The sequence below is a fragment of the Gekko japonicus genome, unplaced genomic scaffold (assembly GCF_001447785.1).
Source record: "Gekko japonicus isolate JY-2015 unplaced genomic scaffold, Gekko_japonicus_V1.1 scaffold3207, whole genome shotgun sequence".
Taxonomy (NCBI): domain Eukaryota; kingdom Metazoa; phylum Chordata; class Lepidosauria; order Squamata; family Gekkonidae; genus Gekko; species Gekko japonicus.
Genome location: NW_015167152.1, coordinates 48,997 through 61,485, shown reverse-complemented (window position 1 = coordinate 61,485; position 12,489 = coordinate 48,997). Strand labels below are relative to the sequence as shown.

Genomic DNA, 12,489 nt, shown 5'->3' with positions numbered 1-12,489 from the left:
CTGAAGCTTCATGTCCCCTGTTCCCTTGTCACTTTTGAGCCCTTACAAAGTAGCTTTTCTAAACAAAGCAAATGGCATTGAGGCTCCAATACATGCACTAGTTACCCCCAATGCTCCCTCTGAGCTGCAGAGTCCTGTGAGCAAAATTCTCCTTTGTGAGCTACTGACATTAAAGTTGTGAGCGAGCGATTTGGCTACTGCATGAATTAGTTTGCTCCGGAGCCATCCCTTCCTGAGCTAAGACAAAAACATGTGAGCCGGAGGATCTGTGAGCTAGCTCACACTAACTCAACTTAGTGGGGACACTGGTTTCCCCCCTTACATTTTCAGGTGTTCACCTAAGATGTTTACAGACATGCATCGTGCAGATGCACTTGTATGTGACTGCAGTTCCATGTGGAATATACTGTCCATGGGGGGCTCAGACGTGTCGCCGTGTAATGTTTGAAATGACCCTAAGAACCAAACTCTGTAAGTTCTTTAGTGACAAAGAGCTCCATCTCTTTGAAATCTTCAAGACATTGGTAAGCAGATGGTGAGGATGCTACCTACTAAGACACAGTCACACCTGAAAATATCAAGTCTTGACTCAGGAGCTCCTGTATATTCCATCACTGTTGGGAGAATGGAGGACAGCTTGAGCTCAGCCTCTCATTCTCATGGGTTGCTGTGCTGTTTCTAAAAGCAGAACGAGATATGAAGACAGCACACAGAACTGGAAGACAACTAGATGTGACAGCAGTTGTAAAGCAGAGAGATAATTTGAAGTGGAGATGTGAGGACTCAGAGTGATTGGGGATTTTTTCCTCTGCCTGCCATTTCACACACACATTTTAATGCTCACAGATAACACTTTCCCTTCCCTCCAGTTCCTAGGCTGCATCAACACATCTTTGGATATTGCACTCTCCTTGCACTATAGCAATTATTTGCATCTGGATTGGATTGTCCACACAAGAAAATCAATATGCAAATGACTGCTATAGTGAATCATGAGCACAAAATCCAGTGACGTGTGGATGCAGCCCCTGGTTGTGATCCGAGACTGGAATTAAGCCCAGGTAGGAGAAAAATGGCCTGGGGAGATGTGTTGCAAGAGGAAAAGCATTGAGTGGAGGAAAGGGTCAGCACCCACTCACTCTGTCCACTTTTCTTCGTGAGAAATTAGCCTTGTGTTGCAGATTTTTGGTTGTGAACTTTATTTGGATGCATAAATTTTCCATCTTCAGACCTTATTTTTAATTCAAGCAGATTACTGAACCTTCACTGAAGATTTCCTTGTGTGGACAGCGGTCAGGGTAGCTTCTAGGAACTTAACTGAGAAATCATCTCCTTTTGGCCTAGCGGTCTGCAGACCTGAAACTGATGTCATAATCTACTCAATGGCCTCAGGAGCAAGAGTGCCACCTCTTATGGGCAGGCTCTTCTGCCTTTAACCGCTACGGAAAGGGTAGAGATGCAACAGCATGCAGCAGCATTTCTGTTGTGGCTCTGGCTATTCAAGGGACAGAAGAGATGAGGAAAAAATATTTGGAATAATTGTGTGCCCCTGAAGGACAATGCTACCTGAATTCCCAAAGAAAGCAGGGAAGTACTGAAAAAATAATTGAGCCCCGGAGCATACCAGCAGTTTAGCCATCAGTGTCTGTGAAATAATTTCCAGGACACATGACAGAACCTAATCCCACAACCTCTTCTGGGAGGTGTGTTGAAGCAGCCAATGGGGAAAGTGGTTGATGCTGCTTGTCACTGGCAGCAGCACAGCCACCAGGGGATTTCCCTGTGCAAAGCAGCCTAATTAGTTCTGAAATTAGGGCTATTGTGCTGAGCATCCTTCCAAGTTAAGGCGAAGGAAGAGGAGAAGTCATTTCATAGGCAATCTCCAACTGAGCCCCAAGATTTGGAGATCATCTATGAGACAAGAAAGACAGAAAGATGGCCACAAAGCAAGGGCCCTATCCTGCTAGAGGGGTAGGTGAGGGGCCACAACCTCAAAGGACAATGTGCTGCTTCCAAAGATGTCTGGGAGAGAGAGTGCTGTGCTGGGGCATTGTCTCTCTAACTCTCTGCTTTTCATTCCTCCAATTTTGCCCCTTCACCTTCTTCTCCTTTTTCTCCTTTCCCTCATCCAACACCTCCATAAGTTTTGAGGATTCCACCATGTCCACAGCCACTACCCTTGAGTATATCCCCACCTCAGCAGGAGACCCGAAATGCCAGCGCCCGCGCACCCTGATGCGCCAGCAGAGTCTCCAGCAGCCGCTCAGCCAGCACCAGAAACCTAACCACAGCCAGCCCACCACCAGCCAGAGCCTGGGTCAGCTGCAAACCCACTCCAGCTCCGCCAGTGGCAACCCTCGGGGCTGTCGGAGTGGGCAGTCACGGCAAGGGAACTCTGCTGGTGCCAAGCACAGGACAGCTGGCGGACGCAGCCGCTCCAACCCTGGGAGCTGGGACCACGTAGTGGGGCAGATCCGGAACCGAGGCTTGGACATGAAGTCTTTCCTGTAAGTTCTTGTGCTCTTTTCTCTTTTTCTCTATGTATGTCTCAGACTTGCTTATGATTCTGCTCATTCCCTATTTGCTTGGTTCCAGTGAGTAGCAATGTTGTAAGCTCCTGTTGCAAAACAGCTAACTCTTAGCAAACCAAAAAAAAATCACTGCTTTGCCTACCTGTTCTGTGTTCCTTGGCTCAGAAGAGATCTTTTTCACCTTAGATGCCACATACTGGCTAGTTTCAGACCCAGACTCTCTAACCTTCTAACATGCAGTGCCAAGGAGGCGAGGGAAGTCTCTTAGTCACTATCTCCATTTGGACCTGAGAACCTTTTGTTCTCACTCCTTCCTTGTTTGGAACTATTCCTTTATTTTGTTCCTCAGCTTTGTAATAACATTTAGTAGAGTCTCCAAATGTAGCATTTGCTTTCTTGTATATTTAACATCCTATGAAAATAACATCCTATGAAAATAACATCCTATGAAAATAACATCCTATGAAAATAAACATTTATGAGATGTGTGTTCTTCTGTTACACCTTGGCACCCTGCCCTCTTAATTTTGGGCACACTGTTAACTAAGTAGTATCATTTGAAGCCTTAGGCTATGATAGATCCCATCTCTGTTTAAAGGCCAGACAACATGACCTTCCGATTTATTCTTGCTCACTGTGCTGTCGGTGGATTCTTGTAGCTAAGGAGCATAGGTTTCAGTGTTAGACAAGTAATAGTGGGTACGTGGTCGGGTGAGATCACATCAAAAACTCACCATATGTCTATGTGGAAATTGCACATAAGACATCCATGGCTATTCTGGAGGCTTGAGAGCTAAGCAGGGATTTGTACCAGATTCCAACACATGTTCAAACCTAGCAGTCTAGCCCTAATTTTGCCTATTTGGGAGAGAAAGAAGCCTAGCAAATTTAGGGATTTCCCTTCCCTTCTTTTTGGTTAACAGTGAGGTTTCTATACATCACTGCAAAGCTGACAAACCCTGCTAGATTGAGGTGATTCTTCTGTGCCCCTTTACAAACAGGCATTTGGTCTTCTTATCCATGAAACCTGTGCCTATCAGCCCTTCAGATCTGCCTTGCTGTGATCTAGAAAGGCAGCTTTGTCAGAGCACTTTGAAATGTGTGATTTTTAATCTGTCTTAAATACTTTCCCTGTTAGTGACAGCTTCTAAATTCCAAGTACCAAGGGCTAATCTGAAGCCTTTGCTGATTTCGCACTAGAGCTGCCTCAATGTTGCGCCGTTTGCCCCGCTGCGGGGCTGCATTTTGACTCGCAGCTTCGAAACTGCGGAGGAAATTGGGCAAAGCCGCGGGTCAAATGCAGCCCTGTGGCTTCGGGTATGAAATTGACCAGTAGTATCGGGGCAAATGGCAGCGCAACATCGAGGCAGCTCTAGTGCGAAATCAGCCCATATGTTGGAATGTTACTGTTACTTATTTTCTGCAGGGGGAGGGGGCACTGCAATGCCTTATTTTGCCTTAATTACTAACACACACACACACACACACAGCATACTGAGGCACATGATGTTCAGAGTTGGGAAGAATAGTTTTATTGGGCTAGACACCTGTCAGAGGACTCAGTATATGGTCAGAGAGGAAAATCCCTAGCTCAGTGATAAGAGAACAGTACTGGTGGTAAATGTTTTTTCATGTTTATCCATTTATTACATAAGAGACTTGGGAGCTACATTGGTCCATAGCCAAATTCAAAAACAAAAAACTATGTAATATATTTTATTAAAACAAACCAAAATACCACAATATAGTGTCCAAGTTTTGGCATTCCCAAGAACTCTTAATCAGGCTGGATGATTATAAAAGGAGGAAAATTGTAACTATTACACACTTTACCATCAGTGGTGTTCCACCAGGATTAATCTGAGATTTCTGTCATACTTCTGTCACAATTTATTTCATAGAGAAGTAGTCGCTCTCCTGCTGTAATAATTGTGATCCTGGGCACAGCTAAAATGGATAGCATAGCCAGATAATACATACCTAACAGGGACCTACTGTAACTCAAGAGTTATGCATATGCTTTGCATGTGGAAGGTCCCAGGTTCAGTTCCCATCGTCACCTCTGGTTAAGGAGATGTTGCAAAAGACTTTTTTCAACCTGAGACCCTGAAGAGTTGCTGCTATTCTGAGTAAGGAGTATGAGGCTCAGGGGTTGACATACATTTTTTTTAACCAGTGTACAGTCTCTTTTAGGGTGCTGAGAGCACGAGGTGGGAAGTAACACTTTAGCTACTTTCTTACCAATACTCAATACCAGCTCATAGCAGCTGACTTTCACCCCTAACTGGGCTGAATGAACGAGTTATCTGACTCAGTATAAGGCAGCAGCATCAGTTCATATTCCTAAAGGTGATATACTAAGAAACAATGGTCAAAAGCTTAAATAGATGGGTACTTTCAAGAGTTCCTTATTATGGCTGAGTATACAGCCCAGCTCTAACCATACAAAAAAGCAGCCGAGGACAAAGAAAAAATAGGACAAGACAGAAGAATTCTGCCTTCCTGGGACCTTGCTAGCCCTCATTTGGATGGCTGAAGGAATCAAATCTCCAAAAAGAAATGAGGATTTGCTCCTTTTATAGACCCTTTTAATGTTTTCTAATGACCTACCAAGGGAAGACTTTGGGAAGCCAATCCCAGATTATCATTTGAAGCAAAACTTCTGAGTGTCTTTGCAACTGTGAGCTCACTGGGGCAAAGAAAGCAGAATGTGCCCAGAAATAGCAGAGAAAGAGGTTTTTGCGATGGGAAATCAAATGAATAGGTTATCATTTAAGAGTCAGTAGATGATTGCCTAGCTCAGGAAAAAGAGTATTGCAGGCTTTATAAGATTTATTGTAATGAATGGCTGGAATCAGAGAACTCCATGTATCAGGGCTGATTGATGTAACCAGGGGTCTTGTTGTAGAAAAAGAGCTGCCGGAGCTCATTAGCATAACTCATTAGCATAACTTATTTGCATATGCCACGCCCCCTGACATCACCGGAAGTGACAGAAGGCCACACCCCCTGACATCACCGGAAGTGTGTCAGAAGGCCCGGCTACTTACCCTCCTGCTTCATCCTCATTCCCAAACGGAATGAGGATCGAAGCAGAGGGCGGGGTAAAGAAGGGGGCGGGGCTTCACCACGTGACCGCCCCGCCCCCTAGAGGTTCTCTTCCAGAGCTCCGTACCTGAGAGCTCCCCCCCGACTAGAGCCCTGGATGTAACTAAAACAGCACTCTCTGATACAATAAGCAAAGATATGTTTGAGTTACGTGGAAAATCAGGATATTAATTTAAAAACTGCATTTGTTCTTCCTTCCTCTTTCTGGGTAGTGTCCCATACTCTAGGTGTTCTCTGTCTCTGGTCTCTAGAAGACAGCTTTTTGAGAAAAGGTTGGTCCTAGAGGCTCTCTCTCTCCCTCACTTTCCTCCCCAGGCCATATTTTTCTCTGTGTCAGAAAAAAGGAGGGAGAATATTGAGAGGCTGGTCTGCTCCCAAGCTTGAACTGGAAATAGAAAGCCTGTTTTTGATTGCAGCTTGGTCAATGATCTCCAAAAGTGGGTTGTGACATTAATTTGTGGTTTTGTAACATGTTTTGAGATCATCAACTAAAAGATGCAAATGGAAGTTATTTATCAATGCCATGGTGATCATGTAATTGTTCTGCAGGCTTGGCAATAAAATTTCCCTCTGGGTGGCTTTTGCTAATGTTCAGATTCGAACTGATCACTATGGCTGCGGTCACACAGCCAGGAAAATGCGGGGGGAAAGCGTAGCTGTTTGCCCCGGGGAAAACTAAAGCGTGGTTGGGCGATCAGACCTCCCGTGGAGGTCCCGTGGAGATTCCATGGAGGTCCCGTGGTTAGGGAGAGGTGCGGATCACACAGAAGTGGGGCCTCGGGGCAAAGAAGCGGGGGCCACGCATGAGGGAAGGCAAGGAGGGGGCTGCCAGAGACAGCTGGCCAAGCGGCGCTGGGGAGAGGAGGGGCCAGCTGGCGACTGGGTGGTGTGGCATCGTGTCGGGCTCGGCGTTTTCCCCACCAGTGAGGCAGGCAGGGGGTGGGCAGTAGTTCTGGAAGGGCAACAGTCCGGGGAGCCGGCCGGTGGGGCGCGCGAAGAGGGCAAAGCAGCATGGCTCAGCCCCCTCCGCCCTGACCGCCCCTTCCCCAAGGAGACTTCCTAATCTGCCACCGCGCCCCCCTCTTCTGGGCTTCATCTCAGCCGCTGTATCGGCTGCCTTGTCCCCTTTCCCCCTATTTGTCGCTCGCCTCAAGCCTGTGCTCTTTGTGGCTTTCTTCAGGCTGCTCTCCTCTTCTCTGCACGACTTAAGTTGTGTGGGTTGTTTTTTTTATTAAACTAACGTTTGCGCATGCTCCGTTGGGTGCTTTTGCGCATCCGTGGAGACTTGGGAAAAAAAACCACCTTTTAGCTAGGGGACATGGGCGGGCGCCGGAACTACCTCCAGAAACGCGATCAGACGCCCGCCCTTTGTCCCGCGGTTTCCGGAAACTAGTACCTCCGAGGTACTAGTTTTTTACTCCGCTGTGTTGGCGTTTAGCCACGGGTTAGCCACGGGAGCTCTACACTTGCCAGATGTTGCCATGTGATCGCGCCAGGAAACTCCGCCTCTCTTCCGTCTCTGTAGCGTGGCTTATGCTCCGTGTGACCGCAGCCTATGTTTGGAGACAGGAAAGAAATGTTCCACCAGGTCAAATTGGCTAGTTAATGAAGGTGCTTTTTCTTCTCTCCTGTCTTGGAAACATATGCTCTCTGGCAAAATCACTTGCTTAAGGTCATCCAGACTTCTTTTCCTTTGCTTGCACCATTATGGAGCGTACCCTTTTGTGGCCTGGATTATGTGAGTTGATCTGAGAGGAGCCTAGTGTGTTGATAGTCCTGCCTGTTGGGTAGGACATTAGACTAGATGACTTCATAGTTTCTCCCAGTCTGATCCAGAATTTAAGAAATTCTAATCCATTACTTTTCTATTATTATGGGCACATACCTTCCTTCTTTCCTGTCCAGTCATATCAGCACCACAGTATATTCCCTGGTCTAAAACAGAAAGACGTTCATGTTCACCTTCATAGACCTCTCTCTTCATTTGCACATCTCCTGATTTAAAGATGAATTTTATTTGATCTCTAGAGTATTACGGACCTCTCCATTTGCACAGCATCATTTGCTTGTTCTTGCCTTAATTGGCTGAAAAAGTACCCACAAAAAGAGAACAAACTGATCAGCTCAATTGTTCTTCCTTTTTTAGAAGTTACTGCCTTTTAGTACCATCTCTCCCCCAACCTCAAAAAAAATCCCATTAACTTTGAATTTTTAAAAATCTTGTTTACATCACGCTCTGCTCCTTCCATTTTAATGCAAATGCATTTATTAGCCTCCCAGGGCTTGTGGGAGATGGCAATAGAAAGGCTGTGTCATCCTCTCAGCATTATGCAGGGGACCCTGGTGAAAATGTCCACACTCGGAGGTGAGGATCATACCCTCCCCTTTACTTAAAAACTTTAAATATTACAAGGGTATAATAAAGAAAAGGGGGATATGTAGAACAAAGGCAAGAAACTAATTCATAGGATCTGTTTAGGGTTGCCAACCTCCAAGTTGGCCTGGAGATCTCTCTGCTTTAGTGAGTGGACTCTGTGGCATTATATCCTACTGAGGTCACTCCTTTCTCCAACCCCAGACTTCACAGGCTCCACCCCCAAATCTCCAGGAATTTCCCAATCCAGAGTTGGCAACTATTATATAGTCCCAGCTCTAGAACTGGTGTGCCAGTTACAAAATTAATGACATGTGTAACAATCATTCTCCAGTGGTCCTAGGAGTGGGGCAGTCGTCACTTGTGGGATATGGCTCCTCCTCTTGTGCAGGGTCAGTCTCCTTGACTCGATCCAGCCGGGGGAGGGGCCTAACTTCCCAGTCTTACCAGCCATGCTGGAGAAGCAGGAGGGTCTAGGCAGTGCTCCAGGGAGCACGAAGATCCAGCACAAAGAGAAGTGGGAGGGGGCTGTGCAGAAGGGAAGAAACGCCCACATTTAGGACCCTTCAACAAGACCCAAGTAGCTAAAAAGGGTTCTGGTTTCTCAAGGAGACTCTTATATCAGCTCTTTCATACCGAATAGATTCCACATCAGTATTTTAAGCTTGCCAATCAGTTGCAATGACTGCCTTCTTTTTAATGAACAAGAAAATTACCCAGGATCTCTTGAAGAAACCAAAATACTATTACACACACACACACACACACATGGGAGAGGGGTGGGATATAAATATTTAGACAGACAGACATATAGATTTATATCCCACCCCTCTCCCATAATGCAGGGCTCAGAGTGGCTCACATTTTTTTAAAAAGAAACATACATCTAAACTAAACTATAAACATACATCTAAACATACATCTAAACTATAAACATACATCTAAACTTTAAAACAGATTAAAACTGTTAAAATCTTAACCTTCTTCTGGTACCTAGTAATATTCCAGAGAGAAAACATCTGGCAGACCAATAAATAAATAAAATAAAAGGATTAGCCAAAGGCCTGCTGGAATAATTCTATCTTGACAGGTCCCGCAGGGCACGTGTCCCCTCTGATAAGGCATTCCACCAGGACAGGGCTATGATGGAAAAAGCAAGCCCTCACCCTAGTTGAAGCAAGATGGCATTCCCAAGGACCAGGCACTGTCAAGAAACTGCACAATGTCGAGTGCAAGCAGCGTGGGTTGTTATATCAAAAGAGACCGTCCTTCAGGTATGCAAGTCCCAGACTGTTTAGGGCTTTAAAGGTTATAACCAGCACCTTGAACCTAATTCAGAAACAAATTGGGAGCCAGTGCAGCTGCGTCAAGATTAGCTGTGCATGGGTAGACCAAGATGAGCCAGACAACAACCTGGCAGCTGCATTCTAGATCACCTGAAGTTTTCAAAGTATCCTCAAGGGCAGCCTTGCATAGAGTGCATTGCAGTAGTCTAGTCTGGAGGCGACCGTGGCATGGATCACTGTGACAAGATCAGGCTGGGCCAAACAGGGGGCCAGTTGGTGGTCTTGGTATAGAGAGAAAAATGCTGCCCTCACTACTGTGGACACCTGTTTGTCCAACAGAAGCAATCTGTGATCTTTTGGCACCTCAACCCCAATAATATTCCAAATCTAAAATAACATTAGTGACCGTTAATGACTGATCTCATCACAAACCCAGTCCAAATGTGAAAGTAAGTACTCTTTTGCCCACATTCTTTCCAGCATCTAAGCAGAGATGTGATGCAGTGTAGAAGATTTTTAAGTACCATCAGGCCAATACCTTAAAATCAAGGGTTCTGAGACAGAATCACAGCTTTTAAACAAGTGGTGCTAGGGCTGCCAAATGCCCCCGGGGGGCGGAATTCCCCCCGCTTTCAAGCCCCGATTTCCGCTCCCGCGGAATCGGGGCCCGGGGGAAACCCTACGACCGTGCGTGCGTGTCACCCGGAAGTGACGTCGCACGCTGGGGGCGGGGCCACGCCATTTGAGGGGAAAACAAAGAGTCACTTCTGGGTGACGCGCGCGCGCCTAAGAGGCCGGCCGGGAGCCCCCCACTCCCGGCCAAAAACCATTTGGCAACCTTAAGTGGTGCAAGGGTCAAACTAGACATGATGCTGGAGATCTGTGATTAGGATATCCTGTATTTTTAAGAAATCAGCAGCACCATAAAGCTAAGATGTGGGGGGGGGGGGTTTGCTGGGGAATTAGGTGTTTAATTACTCCTATGGCCTTTCCCTAACTTAAATCTCCCCAACACTACCCTAAAGCTGCTATTAGCTGCATGGGGACTTCAGCATGAATCCCCCACAGCATGTCAACTTTGACTCTGATTGTCATATCTCTTACACTGAAGATACAGTGAAGCCAAGTGCAGATATTTGTATTATTTTGTGCAAGTGGTCAAAAAGCCTACTGTTTTACATGCATCTCACCATCCCCTAGTCATGCAGCTGTGGGTTGTTGCTACCATGTGAATTTTCCTCTTGTCCTTGTAGAGCAGAAGGCAGAAATGACTGCATGATAGCTGCAAACAGTGCAGTGTTTAAGCTATTTATAGCATATGTTTTTTTGGTCTCTGCAGCTTTTGCTGAGGTCAGTGAAGTGATCTGTGAACAACTGTAGGGCTTTATTTTGAAGCCAAGGAATACAGACCTAGTGAGGGGGGTTGCAAGGCTTCTTAGCTGCACCGGGCACTTTTGCATTTTTCTTCATATTTGCATAGCACAGTCCTTATAACATTAGTTCAAAATTCAGATGAAGGATCAAACTTTTGAATGCCCCGCTCCACTCCCTCCAAGTAAATATTGCATGTTAAAAAAGAAGTGTTCTAGCTTTGTCTTCTATCTCTACATGCTAGTTTTCTGTACTCAGGTAATTTTTGATGCAAGGAGGAATTGCAATATGAGATGCCCCATATCTGCAAGCTGAAGTAATTCCACGTGGTATTTCTAAACATGAACTCATTCAAGATGAGTGCCCTTGGCTGGAGTATAGCAAGGCAGGGATGCAGAAAGTTACCATGAATGCATGCAAACCATTTAACCTAAACACAAATGATGACCATCTACTTTGCTGCCTATGCATTCCATTGTTCAGGTTTCACAAATTTTGTAACACCCTGGAAATAAATTTCTAGTGGCCCCAACATCAATGGAGACATTTCACCACTAACAGAAACATCTTTTTCTTTCTCATGACTGCTTTCACTAATTCTCCAGCAATAGAGTGTGTATAAAATATACCTGAACATCAAATACTTTTTGGAGGTGCTTCTGTTTAACATAACTATCTACCTGGATTGAAATATGTGGGGGGATGATGATAACTAATGTAGAACCTGATTAGCCTGAGCTTGTTTTTGTGCACCACAGAACTAGCTTTGAATACAAGAGGTATGTTGGCTCAATCCATGATAGCCATCTCTTGATTTGGCGGCTCATTAGAATCATGGAATCATAGAGTTGAAAGGGACCTCCAGGGCTTGCGTGGGATTGGCACAGCTGACTCTCGGCAGCCATTGACGAGATCGCTCCCTGACTCCCTCTCAGGGCCAGTTCGCTCACTAGGCAAACTAGGCGTTCGCCTAGAGCACGCCGGCCCTTAGGGGCACCAAACTGCCCCTGCCAAAAGCCCTGCAGCAGCCAGATTGCTCGCTCACAACTTTAATGCCCCTAATTTTGCTCAGAAGACTCCACAGCTTAGAGGGATCATTGGTTACATCGTGCAAAATATTATTAAAAAATAAACTCATATAATTATAAAGGTTATAAGTGTGCTTTATCCAAAACATAATAGAAAGTATAAATAAGAAATAATACATATAATACATATACAACTATATTGTCCGTGCACTTTCCCTCAGTGAACACTCAGCTGTGTTTAAATCCCAGCACCTCTTAGAATCCCTGCTTCAGTCAGAGGTCTGCCCTGAAAGGGTGAGAAAAACCTTCCTTTTCACCACCCTGTGTGAGGGTGACAGGGTGCCAGTGCATTAAAGGATGATTCATCTGTATAACATGGTCTTAAGTTTAAAGCAAAGTACATGTGTCCACGCAGGAGCACATGTGTCTTTCTGGGCCTTGTGCTGTTTATCCTTGTTTGAAAATTGGTGGGCGCACGAGGGGAGGGGGGGCGCCAGAAGGTATCCTCGCCTAGTTTGCAAAAAACCCTGGGGCCGGCCCTGTCTGGGGTGGGTGTATATAGTTGGCCCTTGCCGGCCAGTTGGTGTCTTTTGTGTGCTATACAAGAACATGACTTGTTCAGCATGTCATAGTCTGGTCCTCCATGCTTAGAACCCACTATTTAACACAATGTGTGCATGCTTGGATCACCGCTCATGTGTTTCAGCGCTCTCCTGCTTACAGCTTTGCAGCACATGGAGTGGAAGGAGTTCATTGACTATGAGTTTGTTTCAGGGGGGGGGGGAGGTACT

The 12,489-nt window shown here is 45.7% G+C and overlaps 1 protein-coding gene across 1 annotated transcript in view; it reads left to right on the top strand.

Annotated features, from left to right (window-relative positions):
* Window positions 1-12,489, top strand: part of LOC107112034 — a gene marked incomplete at both ends in the record, with an annotated part of 130,145 nt that overhangs the window by 96,912 nt on the left and 20,744 nt on the right. Inside the window, one exon of the mRNA XM_015413099.1 lies at window positions 2,145-2,507. Within this exon, the coding sequence (XP_015268585.1) occupies window positions 2,145-2,507 (363 nt within the window). The remainder of the gene's footprint in view (window positions 1-2,144; window positions 2,508-12,489) is intronic.